A 14,084-nucleotide genomic window follows, 5' to 3' on the forward strand; every position below is an offset into this window, starting at 1 on the left:
ACAATGCTGTACCTTGTGAGTGATCCTGAAGCATCACAAAGCCTTGGATTTAAATCTGAATTTTGTACAGCTATGCTGCCAGTAGACTGTGAGGCAGATTGAAATGGTTTGCTGTTAACACCATCAAAACATGTTTTCAGTGGAAGTATTGAGTAATTGAGTCTGCAGTTTGTACCCACAACCTTATGAGCAAAATGTCACGAACTAAATGTGTTTTATATCTCTCCTGCTGTTTGAGAATGTGATCATCTCTGTAGAGATGCAGCCTGCATTTTGGTCTTCTCAGGCTCATCAGTTTAACATTTTCCAGCTCTTCTGGAAGATCTGATTGCCTTGAAAACCTTTTTAAACATACGTTAATTTTCTCGCTGTTCTGTCAGTCCACTCAACATAGGTTAACTTTGTGCTCTTCATCACTCAACAAATAGTAAACACACTTCACTCCATTTTAAAAGGAATCATAATGTTTGTTTGATTGAATGCAATAAAACCAACAACCGACATGTTGAAAGCTGCTTCCTCAAACAGTGACAAAAAGTAGTCATGTGCAAATGAGAGCTGAAACACTTCAGTCATATTTACTTCCACAAAGAGGTTTTGCTTTTGGTCAGGCTTCCTGTATTTTGTGAACTTTCATATATTCAACAGTGCACTATGAACAGCAACAACAGTTACTTTAATTTTGTAATCATGTGGCAAAGCAGTAAAATATCTGCAATGTATTTCATGGACAAAGATTCCAAACTCTCTAACTTATTTCAACAGGCAAGCAGTCCTACAACGGGAACAGCTCACAGGAGTCAGTCACGGTTGTCTGTCTGCCCTTCCACTCAGGACATTTGTAGGTACGTGCTGAGAAAAATATCCTCTAATCTGGCTGATACTTGTTAGTTGTTTTTATTAAGTAATGTGTAGCTCTTGCTTCTGCTTAACACTTCATAATTGACATAGAGTTTAGTTTTCTTTTGATCTCTGTTTTGGTTCTGTCTTTGCTTTTCAGTCTCATGCTTTTCTATTTAAATTCATGTCCTCATTTTCATCCTTTTTTTTTGTGATTTCTCTCTTTCCACCCACCCTTACCATTTCCATCCCTTTCCTTTGCTTACTGCTTTGTCCAGATCTACTACCTTGCATGATTTGTCAGAAGATGAGCTTGAACATGCAACCCCTGTCATGGTGCTGACCCCTTCTAATAGGGAGTCTGGTAAGAAACAAGTAAAACGAAGGTTTAGGCGAAAAAGAGAGACTGGAGACAATGCTGAGCATACAGAAAAGCAAGGAAAGGGAAAAGACTGTAAATTGTATCCTGAGCCTGCAAGATCCATCTGGAATGCATCTGATTCATCATCATCTTCGGATGAGAGTCAGTGGGCTCAGGCTAGGAGGAGAGCGAGAGAAAAGGCCAGAATGTCCAGGAGAGGGAGAAGGAACAATAGATCACGCAGTAACCAGGATGCGTCCTCAAACAATAATGCTGTTGAACTTGTCACCTTGGAAACAATGGGGAAAAAGAATCAAGAGGTATCTGACCCTGAGAATCCTACTCTAAATCACCGCCGAAGAATGGGTCCAAGGCTTAAGGAATCACAGTCCTCAACGTCATCTCAGGAAGCAAGAATTTCCTCAAGAAAATGTGGGAAAAGCAAAGGGAAAAGTTACTACAGAGACCGGCAGCCCGCGTCTTTCCTTAGACACAGTAAAGACTCGAAGGACTGCTTTGCAGAGGCAGGCTCTGGCAGTGATGCTCTGGCAGTCCCAGATAACAGAGCACCTACTGGGGCAGTGTCCGGTGTGACTGATGCTGTTCAGAAGCCTCCAGTGTTGTATGATGACTGGTCTGATGATTTAGAAGTATGCAGGTTAGTCCCTAATAAGAAAGATTTAACGTTCTTAAGAGGAATTTCTCACCACCAAGGGCTGAGTGCACTTCTCTTGATTGCTTTCTGTCACAGTTTCTCAGTAGTAAACTGCTAAGCAGGCCGTAAGAAATAAGACAGAAACCTCTGCTACAGAGAAGTTAGTGTATCTCAATTGGAAGACATACTTCTCTTTTTTAAAAACAGTAATCCTGCAAGGGAACCAAATGTCTTTCTTTGCTCTATTTTTCTTCGTAAAGACAGACAAACTGTGTCCTCTGGCAGAGTATTAGTCTGTTGTAAATCTCCAGCCAGAGGCAGGGAGTGAAGCAGAGTGCCAGATAGCTCAATACAAAGGGAGATGGAGTTTTAACTCCTTAGGTGATCAGTTCAAATCCAGCTGTGGTCCCTCTTTGTCATTTTTCATTGACTTACATGAAACAAATTTATGGTCTTGATTCATTGTCCTCTAGAGCTGCCATTAGCACAGCAACCTGATGGGCAGTGCCTGCAAAACTCCCTCTCCAGTCGGGCATGGGTTGTACGGGACTTTGCACTGCACTGTGAATGGGTAGGGGCTGTTAGTTTGGTGCCCATCAGAAAGACTGGAACAGCACAAAGGGTGACTGGGCAGAACAAGCATTAAAATAACTTTTAGGAAAGAAAAAACAACACCAATAGTTCTCTCTAGTTCAGAAGCTCAGACTTTCAACAGTCTCATACCCTTGGTGTGAAGCATGCAATCAGAAGAGGAGCATTCTCCCCTGGAAGTGAGAGTAAGCTGGCTGCTTGTCTGCTTGGAGTAGACAACTGATTAGACCTCAGTTAGTTAATTTAGTGATAGATGAAAATGCACCATTCTGTAAGTTTTACAAACTGAAAAAAACCCTATTTTTTTCTTTATTTATTTTTTCTTTATTTGTTTTTTCCTTCCCAAACTTGTGAGCCAGCATTGACTTTCCTCTACAAAGTATAAATGAGGATAAGGCTTAGTTTCCTGACACAGTAACCGAAAACTTCTCACTTTTCTTTGCTGGGAAGAGATTTGCATGGAAATGTAAACACAGTCAGAATGAGGAAGTTCATGATGCCACACCATGCAGTTTCACAGTACATTTCAACCTAGTAATGCTACAAAGGTCCTAGTTTTAAAAAGAAAACAGGTGACATGCAGGCATTGTGCTTTTTCGTAGCAGGAGATTATAAGCTGTTACTAATGCAGCTAGTGCTGTGCATTGTTACATTTACCAAACAAGAATGGACATTTCAGTTGTGAGACCACAGGCTGTCACGATAATTTTAAAGTCTTCAGATTAAAGTCCAGCTGTGTCTTGTATATCAAGACCACACCCCTGGCTTGAGAATTCTTTACTTGACAGAAATTAAAAAAAAAAAAAAAAAAAAAAAAAAAAAAAAAAAAGAAAAGAAAAAGCAGCAGTCGTAACCGTGTTACACATTTTTTAAGCACTTGAATTATGTCTACATGGTATGATATCTACTTGTCTACTTCAACAACTTCAGAGCTGCCTTAAATTTCTGAACCACCAAGCCTGCAGGTATTGAAGATCCAGTGTAGCAGGCACAGTACTTATAGAATACAGTCGTTTAATAATAATTAAGAATATAATCAACCCAAAAACTGAAATAAATTTCTTTAGCATGGGTCTTTAAATGGTCTTAACTATACTATGTTTTAAAACATTAAAGTCAAAGTTTTGTAATTGTCTCATGTAGGTTAATCCTAACTGTTGCCTAAGTCCCCAAACTTAGACTTTGCTTTCAGATGGAAAGTGGACTTCAGTCTTCTAACTGTCTTCTTGACCGAGTCAATCTTATTATAATTATTCAGGCAGTTTTTGTAAGATTTGGATCTTAGTTCAAGGACAGACTTCTTGGATGTACATGCAGACTTTTCAGCTATTCTCTGGTTTAGTAGAGGAAGGCTGAAAACTTTTGATAGGTATGTGTCCCTAGGCTCCCTGTCAGTGGAGATGCACTTTGAACGACCATAGTTAAACTCAACACAGTTGATAACTTGGCCTGTTGTGAAAAATTTGTCAAGAGAGTCAGCATTATCCCTGACATGAACAAGAAAGCAATTTATTGTTGTTGTTGTTGTCGTTACTAAGTGTATCATAGTGACGATAATGGACCTAGGAAAAACATTACAATATCAAACCATGTTAATTTTTCATAGCTGGTAAGTTGTCTTATTAATCAGTTTGCAGACAAAAGAAAAAGCATTCAGTATAGACTATAGTTTCTATTTTTCAGGACAGGTCCATGCACTTAATTGACTCATGATCTGTGGTATGTTTTTGTTCAGATTCACAATCTTGCATCTGAAACAAACAAAAAAAAAGCATTACATTTCAACGCAGATGTGCACCTATACAGTAACCATTTTTCTGCATAAGAAACAGAAAGAAGTTTTTGTGATGTTTATTGTAAGATTGGAATTTAATGTAGCTGCTTGTCATGTGGCAGAATTTGTTTTCCTGAGCTGTTTCTTCAAGCTTTTCATCCTGGGTATTCATCTCTTCTAGCTGATGTGACAAACTGGCTGAGAGGAATGTCTCTCACCTAGACGGGATTGTTTGGAAATAGCAGGGTAATGGGGATCTTAAACATCTGGTGCCAGTTATTTTGTCTTTAGCTGTCTGGGTTTGCAATTTTTTCCTTTTCCTCTTCATGACTTACTGGCAGTGGAACACGTTTATGTATGCACATAAGGCGGTTTCCGCAATGTGCATTTAGCTGCGTAAGTGGGAATGTGACAGGACACACCCAATTCTAGTATGGGAACATCAGTCAGGTGAAGTACGCTACTGTGGTGCGATACGTTAGTCTAATGCAGGCCTCTCGGTCTCTTCAAATGAGACATTTCCCCTTCTAGAGTCACTGTTTATCTCTTTCCAAAATGATGAAAAAATGACATAATATCACAATGATCTTTACAATCTATTTCCTGAACATTCTCTTTTCTTCTGAAGTCCATTAGAAGTCAAGGCTTCTGCTTCTGGGATTAGGGACAACTACATAAGGTCTGATCATACAGAGTTGTTTCATCACCTTTTTTTTTTCTTTTTTTTTTTTTTTTGAGATTCACAAGATGGGCTTTCTGAGTCAGCTGGATCTCTCTTTTCCAAAGTAGACCTGCATCTGAGTTTTTCTTCATAGTCACTTTATTCTGGAGCTTGCCATGTGTCTTGAGGCACAACCTCTGAAATAGCTTTCTTTGGTCTGCATGAGGGTAAACTCTCTAAAGGGAAAAAGCTGTGTGTGAGACGTGATAAAGTGAGTCGATTATGCGGATTTAGTCCCATGGATTTTCACATGGGAATTATTAAGGAAAGAAAATTGGTTAGTTGATATTACCACCAGTGTATCACAAGTGCTTTGTGTACTGACTCTGAATTTATCTTTTCATCATACTGACGCAGTCATTTCAGCAATAACACTGAACTATAATTAGCTGAAAGAAACCACACACATGTAAATAAGGTGGAGTTTCTAACTTTGAAAAAAATACTTATCATAAATAGAATTTTGATCTTGCTGAATTCCATGAGTGACTCTGTATGCAGTCAGTTAATGGCAGACCCTTGTCTGAGGGGTAAACAGAAGAGTAGGACATGCTAGAAGACTGGTAGGAATGGGGAGAAGCATTAAGGGAGATGATGAAGTTGATTCATGAAATCTGCAGTATCTACTTCAAGTATAAATTTTAAAATCAGCTTTAAAAAGCTAGTGTATTAATTAAAAGGCCATTATAAACTTATAGAAATACCCAATTAGTCTTTTCCTATGTTAACAGAATCATAGATAGGAAGAAATACTGTATGTTGCGCTTGACAAGAAGCAAGTTTCTGTGAAATCAAGTGTGGTAACAATGTTCTTTTTTTTTCATAATATTATTTAGTAGGACCTGCAAAAGTAGCATCTTGCGTGAAAATACTTGCATCCTGAAATATTTATGCAGCAGAGTACTTACAAAATCAAGTCAGAAAGCTTCTTGGGAGGAAACAAGTCCTCATGGACTTGAGGAAAAAAGAGAAAGGTGAACAGAAGATAGATATATAGGCTCAATTACTGCTGTTGAAATTTACACTCATTTTAAATATTTATGCTGAAGCTATGAAACAATAAAGTTGGATCCAGTAAATAATTTAAACTGTAGTGCAGAATATGTAAACTTGAAATGCCATCCAGAGCCCTCTAAAGTCACCGAAAACTGGAGGATGCTGAACTGTCAGACTGTAGTGATTGGCTGAAGAGGGTTTTTAACCTGTTTCTTCTTGAAATGTTAGAGCCTTCCTTGGAGACTCCGAATGATACATTCCTTCATTAGGAGCCAAATCTCTGAATCTTTTCCTGCATGTTAGCTCCTCACACCTTCCCTTTCAAGAACCGCAACTGCCACTTACTTTCCTGTTCAGAGCCTTGGTTTTGCACAGTGACTTTGTGATAGGAGTCTCCTGCTTTCTGAGAAATCTCCTCCTCTGTGCAATGGTCTGTTGGTTCACCAGTCTTTGAGGCAGTATGAAATCCTGGTCAATTCTGTTCTCCACCTGAAGGTTCAAAGCCCCGCCTGTCACCTCTTTAGCCATCTGGTTATGCAATCTCTTTTGGAAGCTCTCCTTGATTCTGAAGGATGCAAGGTGAGCCAAACAAGGCAAGCTTTGTTGTCATTAGGGTCACTTAACTGGGGGAGAACTGAGTCCCAGCTGCTGCTTCGTTCTCTCAAAACTTATTGTTTTCTATGCAAATAGGTGAAATGGTACCGCTTCCTGCTAGAAGGTTTGGGTGAGAGGAGACCCTTGTATTTTAAAAGTCCTGCTATTAAATACCTAAAACTTGTATACGTTCTATAGGGAGTTTACTTAAAGCTTTGACTTTCACTGCATAGGTGGGAGGAAATCTAAATCCTTTGGTAAGATGCAGTCTGTAAGTCTTTGAACTACAGTCAGTGCAGTAAATCTTGTCTGACACGTATCTGGAGCTGCACTGACAGTGCATCTGAGTCAGGAATTACTTGTAACTCTTTAGATGGTTAGATACATTATTTATCATCTATAATGGAAGATTAATAGAAGGACAAGAGGTGTTGACAAAATAAGATTTAGTGTGCTTTTGCTAGTGTTGTTTGTGCTTGAGTCTCTTACAAATTCTGATCACGCTTGCAGAAATCAAGAGAAAGCTTTATCTAAACCATCACGAAACAGCACTGGTGTGGTGCAATGTTTTGAAAATGTTTTCTCCTCTAGTCAGATGATGGCTGTATAGCATAATGGAAGGGCAGGAGTGACAGGGAAGAGGTATACAAATTGATTACATTTGGTATGGAGGATTAATGTGCTTCATTCACACTGTGTTTAAATGGAGAGGAAGACCAATTTGTCATTTAGATTACTTTACGATTTAACAGTGAAAAGAATGGAAATGAGATTAAAAAACCCAAAACCCTCAAAATTAAAGCAAGAGAATCGTGGCATGCTGTAGCCTATTGCAGGATTAACATATTTAGTGAATTTATCTTTTTTTCTTCCCCAAGTGGTAAATTATGCTGGAGCAGAGTTTGGTATTATTTTGGTTTCTTTTTATGAATGAGTTAATTATTTGCTCTGAGTCGTTCATAAAGTTCTTTGCTTTAATTTTAGGTTCTAACTATCTAAACGCACTGTAAGCACTTTATAAACTGTCAAAAAGAGAAAATTACCTTTTTTGGACGGAGGACAGTTTTCTTAAGATTATAAGACAGTAACAACAGCAAATTTGTTCATATTTTTGCAAACCTGTGGAATTTGGTTCCTTTTGGTCCAATTAAGATAACCTATGAGCTCATGGTACTTCATGCTGGCAGCTTGTAATCCTCATAGCCAAAATGCGTTGCCAGGGTTCTTCTTGGTCCAACATTTTCCAGCTATGTTGTTTCTGCCTGACTGAGCTCCCTTTAGTAATAGTGAGATACAGCAAGGAGATGTACCCACTGAACAGGATAAGAATTTATTATCTTTGCATAATAATTATGAGTCCAGGGATGCTTTCCAGTGAAGTGCAAGATTTTAACTGCATTTTCAATCATTCTTCACCAGAAATAATGTTTTTGGAATAGGCATTATCTTTCTCGAGCATATTTATATGGAGAAGATATTTCCCCCTTTATTAGGGAGATCTGGTAAAAGTTCGAAAGCATTTTTATTCTGCTGTTCTACTTCCATACGTGGGAAAATGGCGGTATGGCTATCTGCATTGGTTTAGTTCCCAACACATGGGAATTACTTCACAGTGGCAGTAAACATGTCACAGTCACAAGGCAGTAGCTCCTCCTAATTTTGTCAGTGAAGGGGCCTCCATTAGTGCTTTAGTTTATATGAGGAACCTGGTTTTGAAGCACATCTGATCACTTTTACCATGGTCTAGATCGTGCTGAGGATTGGTGTCAGGGTTCTCAAAGAGAACTGTGTTCCCTTTGAATGACACTAAACTGCAATTACTGGTCCAACCTCAAATCAGTATCAAATCAAAGCAACCCCCACCAAGATGTGCCTGGTGTAGGTTATCAGGCTGGTTTTTTGCACAGATTTGCTACACATTCGCTGCAACACCTGGGAATATTAGAGAACAATACTACTTGTACCTAATTATGTCATTTATAGCCCCTAAACATTATCATACATCACTAACAGTACACCGATGCCTCCATACACATTTCTAGTTTTTAAAGCCTCAGAGGCATTCTCCTAGGTTGTACATTTTTTAATGAGGGTAAAATTTTACCTGGTATGTTTTTAAAGTCTGTAAAAGCTATCTGCACCACATTACTGAAGCTAAACCCTTTGTCTATACGTAATAGCCAAAAATTCTTGAAAATTTTATTAGGCAGTGCCAGTCTCAAAATGGGATCCATTGAAAGAGTTCTGGTAATGCAGAATTACTGCAAACTGTTTTCCACCAGCACTTCTCCTTATGACAAGGCTCTTATGTGACTTGAAATACAAGCTGGAACATGTTGATTCATTCTTAATCACCTTCCTTTAACATTAGTCATCTACGGAAATCAGCTGTACAGACAATGTCATAGGAGAGCGCCTGCCAGCTGGGTAGGAGTAGAGCACCAAGTTGCACAGCGCACAACAAGAGTCCTGCAGAATAAGTGCGTTTTCTACTTCATTAGAGCATCATAGAGATTGGCCTATTTTCTTAATCACTCTTCAAGTAAAGTGGATTAGTGAAAGGCAGGTTAGGATAACATCTGTTTTTCCAATGAGGGTAGAGATTAGCAGCTATTCTCTTTAATGAGAATAAAATTGTTACCTTGCATGTGAAGGGAAAGCCACAAACCTGTTGGAATCTCTCTCTCCCAATAAGCAGCTCGGGTGGTGACTAACCATACAGATTGTAATTATAGTTGCCATGACTGTGCCGAACTAAACCAGTTGGCAAAATCTCAACATTTTCAATGTGAGCTCCTTGCTTTGTACTGATTTTAGTTGACATTTGAAACTGAGATTATGTAAGAAATGTTTGTCTCTATGGAAGAAAAAAAATCTTAATTTGATGAGAAGTGAAAGACAGTCGTCCGGGATAGCTCTTGCTGATTTTTCTGAAAATCAGCCTAAATCCTATTACGTATGAATGTCTACAAGCTGTAGCAATCTTGTTTCATACTTCCCTTCCTATCTTCTAACTTTTGCAATGAACAGGACCCATTGCTTAGCCAGTATGGTACGTAATTTAATACGTCACACACAATTTCTCAATCAAGCATTGCATTATCAGAGAGATTTTCAGCATCGTTTGAATGTGCCTTAAATTCAATGAATATTTTGCACAAAAAGAAATACTAAAAAAATTTTAGAATGTTCTCAATAAACTTCTTTAACTTTTCATTTTTGCATACATCATTCCCAAAAACTTTCCAGATTGATTTATTTTGAGAATTGTTTTTTGGGTAGGGAACATACAAGAAATCTGCAACAGTTTTTGTATGAATTATACAAAATATTTCATAAGGATTAATTTTGTCTTCTGTTTGGCAGGTTTTTTCATGAATAATATGGGGGTTTTTTGATAATTTATTTCATTATAAGTGAACCTGCTATTTAAGAATATCCTTTAAAGAATTTTTATGGATTTGGATTTGTGTCCAATATATGCTCAGTGTTGACATAAATTTCTCTGGTACATCTGTGTGCTGAAGGTTGTAGAAACAATTAGTGCTAGAGAAATATATGCTGGGTAATTAAAATACTGGCATATAAAGCAAAACCATAAGCATAAGAATGACTGCAGTGTTAGAGTATTATTTCAAAACGTTTCACAGTGAGCTTTCTTAAAAGAAATATTCTGTGACCTCAATGTGTAGGGATATGTCTGTAGGTGTATATTACACACACACACACACACAAATATCTGTATATCTGAATCATCTAATAGCTCGTATATGCTGTGATGTCTGGTGTACACAAGATTTATAGAGCCAAAGGTCCTTTGGAGCCTTGTGCTCATATGTACCTCTACATGAGTAAGGTTCTGTTCATAGGGAGGAATCTTTAAAGCGCTAAACTGTGGAACCTACCAAAAAAAATGTAAAAAATTATGCAGGCTCAATTTGTGACTATAAAGGGATTCTAACTAAAAGGATTTGGTCAGATAGCTTTCTTCTCTCCATTTCCAGACAGTCAAAAGTCTTGAAGCCCATTTATCTACTAAAGCACTAGGAAGTTGAAAACCTGAGTATGTAAATTCTGTTCCTGCGTCTGAGCAGGTGAAACTGCAGCTATTAACTATGATCAGTGTTGTACTACAGCTTGTGAAGAAATCAGTATAGGTATAGCCATTTATTTATTTCTTTTCTTTATAGCGGAGAGTGGGTTCTGGAGGGTTTTTTTAATTCAATTGATTTCTGAAGCATGTAACCAAATTTTACTCTCAGGATAAGTTCAACCCTGATGGGTGAAACTTTTAAACATTTGTGATCATGGAAATGTCCTGCCTCTGGCTTGGTTTGGATATGATTTGGGTGAGTTTATGCTTTGTATCCCTGGCTCAGTTCTGTTTGCATAGCATATTTTTCAAAACCATTATTTACAATTTATTTTCCATAGTTTGTGATAATTATAACATACATGATAGATAAATAAGCAAAGGGCAAAGACACACAAAATTCTGATTCGGTACTAGTGGCTGAGTGAGATATCACAAGTTGTCTGGCCCAAGTCTTTAAAAAATACTAAAGCAGTTAGCCAACATCCATTGCAATAGCTGTCAGGCATCCGTGTAACTTTAAAGACTGTGACTGAGAGTTTAGCTAGCACAGATTTCTTTTAAGCTAATTTATTTTGGCTAAACAAATAATGAAGAGCTGAATTGCACCAAAGAGCATTCGAGCTAATGAAAACCATGCCTTTGGTTATTTTCTCTGGACTTTATTTCCATTTAAAGTTTGTTTTGATTCTCATTACATATTTCATGGTTGTAAAACTAGAAGAAGCCATTAGATTATTTAGTCTGAGCTTCTGTATAATGTAAGTTCGTAATGTCACCCTGCTGTTTATACTTCTGGCTTGTAAATTCTGTACAACAAAAGGACGAATAGAATGTGTAATTCATATATGTTTTTCTGTAAAAGTATTTCTACTAAAGAATACTTCTCTTCATTTAAAATCTGCAGTGACACTTTATTTGAAGATCCCATTGGAGTTTCAGGCTTGTGTATTAGCTCTTAAAATACCTTTAAACAACTCTGGCAGTAGTAGGAAAAAGGCTTTTGGGTACACAGCTTAGTTGCTAATTTCTAAATAGTTTAAATGCTAAGCCTGTAAAATAAATTATGTAGAGCTTGAATTTAAATGAACAAAGGATACTAGTTTTCCTTTGGGAAATAGCTTTCATTTAAAAAGAAAATTATGGTTTTTATGTAACTCTCAACTGGGAATGCATTTGTTAGCAAAATAGCAATTTGCTGTTTTGAAAATTTAGTTCTGCTGAAGCTACGGGCTCAATAAGAAATCATCACATAGCCAGTTTCCATTCAAGAACTAAGCCACTGATAAACCTGGCTTGGCTGGGTTAGTAAAGACAAGACTGTAAATTGAGTTCTTGTAAAATGTGTCTCAAAGAGTGAATGTGTGTGAGATGGAAGTTGTGAGTATTCTCACCTCCACTCCCGTGGGGCAGAAGATGCTGCCTGGGCACCACTGTGGACACTGAAGCCCGGCTTTTGTGTACCAGGTTTCCAGAGCTTCATTTTTTGTTGGCTTTTCTTTCTATATATCCAGCAAAGCAGCTTTGTTTTGCTTTCTCATTGCTGTAGATTAATTTTCTCACGGCTCTAGGCTATTCTACCATGGAAGAATAGTGAAGCTGCTGGTATTGATCCATAGATCTTTCGCTTCCATGTTGAAATTTCCTCCTCCCCTTGCTTGTAGACTTGGCAGCCTCGATGCTGTTGCTGTAGCCAGTCTTTCACAGGGTGTCTGCCAGGCTGCCTCCTCATGTACACCAGGTGCTCCTGTGCTATGAAGAAGGTTGCCCTTCTTCCCTAACCTGGCCAGTAGGAAGACAACCTCTCCAAAGGGCCCTCCCCAGTCCTTTTCCTACCCCAGGAGCAGTGTGGCCACAGCTTTCTGCGTAAAGGGGTGAGTTATTTCTCAGACATGTTCAGAGTCTTCTGCACGCACATATCTGAGGGTTCCTTTCCTAAGTTTCCAAGCTCTAAGATTCATTTATGTGATAACATTTCTCAGGCTTCAGGTTCCTCCCCGCCCCCCCCGCCCCGCCTTACATGCCAGTTTGACACTTAGGACATTCATTAGGGATTAGGGCTTGGGTACTTTGTTGTGTTTTTCTGGAGTGGGGATGGAAGGGAGTTACTCTTCAATGAGGTGAACCTCCCTAACTTCAGGTGAGCATGCTGCTCACTATAGAGCTTCCTCTGCCATCATAGAGGTACTTGCCAATAAAGGTGTCATTGTGGAGGGTGAATGTTTTCCTGATATGATCAGGAGTCTATTTGGAAGAGGGAAGGATCACCAAGACATCTGGACATGTTTCACAGAAGAAAACCATCAGATTTTGATGATAGGAAACTAATCACTTTATGCAAAGCCTCTATGCAAAAAAGCTTTGTATCCCAATACAAGGAAACAGTAGTTCTGGGACCAGTATCTATCTTAGTGTCTGCTTATGTCTGTAGCTTTTGTCTTCCCAGATAACTCAGCTATCTCCTTCAAAGGGACAGTGAAGAATTAAAAGCAGGAAGGACCTTGACCTTTTAACACCTGCCTCCTAAAAAGTGTGTGCATGTGTGTATATGCTGCGCCATACGCACAACTCCAGAGTGCTCAAAACTACTCTCTAATCCTTTTAACTGTGTAACTCCAAAGAGATGTCCTAGGAACTTTTTGTACTTTTCATACTGGTTATTTGCAGCTTGTGTTAGATTCTGCTCACTTTGAGTATTTCATTGGCATTACTTACAGACCAAGAACTATTCAGCTCTTAGAAAGAGCTCTAGTATTTGTCTTAAAGGTTTTGCCATGCATAAAAGGGAAAACCAGTGTTATTTCTATTGATTTGCCTTCAGACCACATAATGTATTCAAAAAGAAATAACTAAGTGAAGAGAAATTACTAAGTGGCAGAAGAGAACAAGGAATATCTTCCTGGGCCTCAGTCTGAAAGGTCATAGCCCTGGTGTTTTATGAATGTCAAGTCTGAAAATGAAAAAGCAGTGTAAATAAACCAGTGCCTTTGCGTTGCTGGTTGGCAAGTTCCCTCACTAGCTCTTGCTGTCCTTCCTGTCAGGATCTGCCACTGTGAGGGAGATGATGAAAGTCCCCTCATCACACCGTGTCGCTGCACAGGGACCCTGCGCTTTGTTCATCAGGCCTGCCTGCACCAGTGGATTAAGAGCTCAGACACGCGCTGTTGTGAACTCTGCAAGTACGACTTTATAATGGAGACCAAGCTCAAACCTCTTCGGAAGGTATGATGCTTTTGAATTTAATTATCCTCGAGTCTCAAATGGTCAGGATGGCTGTGCAAAGTACTGGCACGATTAAAGAAACATCTGCCTGTCCAAACCGGCTTTGTATCTGATGTTGTTAAATCAGTCCCAGGGATTTTATTTCTCCATTTACCTAATTTACTAGTTAAGTTAGTTAATTTACAGCAGCAGAGGATTTTGTCTAAAGACTCTTTCAGCACACATGCAATATAAATG

At 38.6% G+C, this 14,084-nt stretch overlaps 1 protein-coding gene across 1 annotated transcript; it reads left to right on the plus strand.

Annotated features, from left to right (window-relative positions):
* Positions 1 to 654: 654 nt before the first annotated feature.
* Positions 655 to 13,847, plus strand: LOC104490855 (E3 ubiquitin-protein ligase MARCH1-like; the record flags this gene model as incomplete). Its single annotated transcript, XM_010133201.1, has 2 exons — positions 655 to 845; positions 13,667 to 13,847. Coding segments are annotated over exons 1-2 (372 nt in total), but the record flags the coding sequence as incomplete, so codon positions are not given.
* Between the last annotated feature and the right edge of the window lie 237 nt (positions 13,848 to 14,084).

This window comes from Buceros rhinoceros, unplaced genomic scaffold (assembly GCF_000710305.1).
Source record: "Buceros rhinoceros silvestris isolate BGI_N320 unplaced genomic scaffold, ASM71030v1 scaffold3493, whole genome shotgun sequence".
NCBI classification, from domain to species: domain Eukaryota; kingdom Metazoa; phylum Chordata; class Aves; order Bucerotiformes; family Bucerotidae; genus Buceros; species Buceros rhinoceros.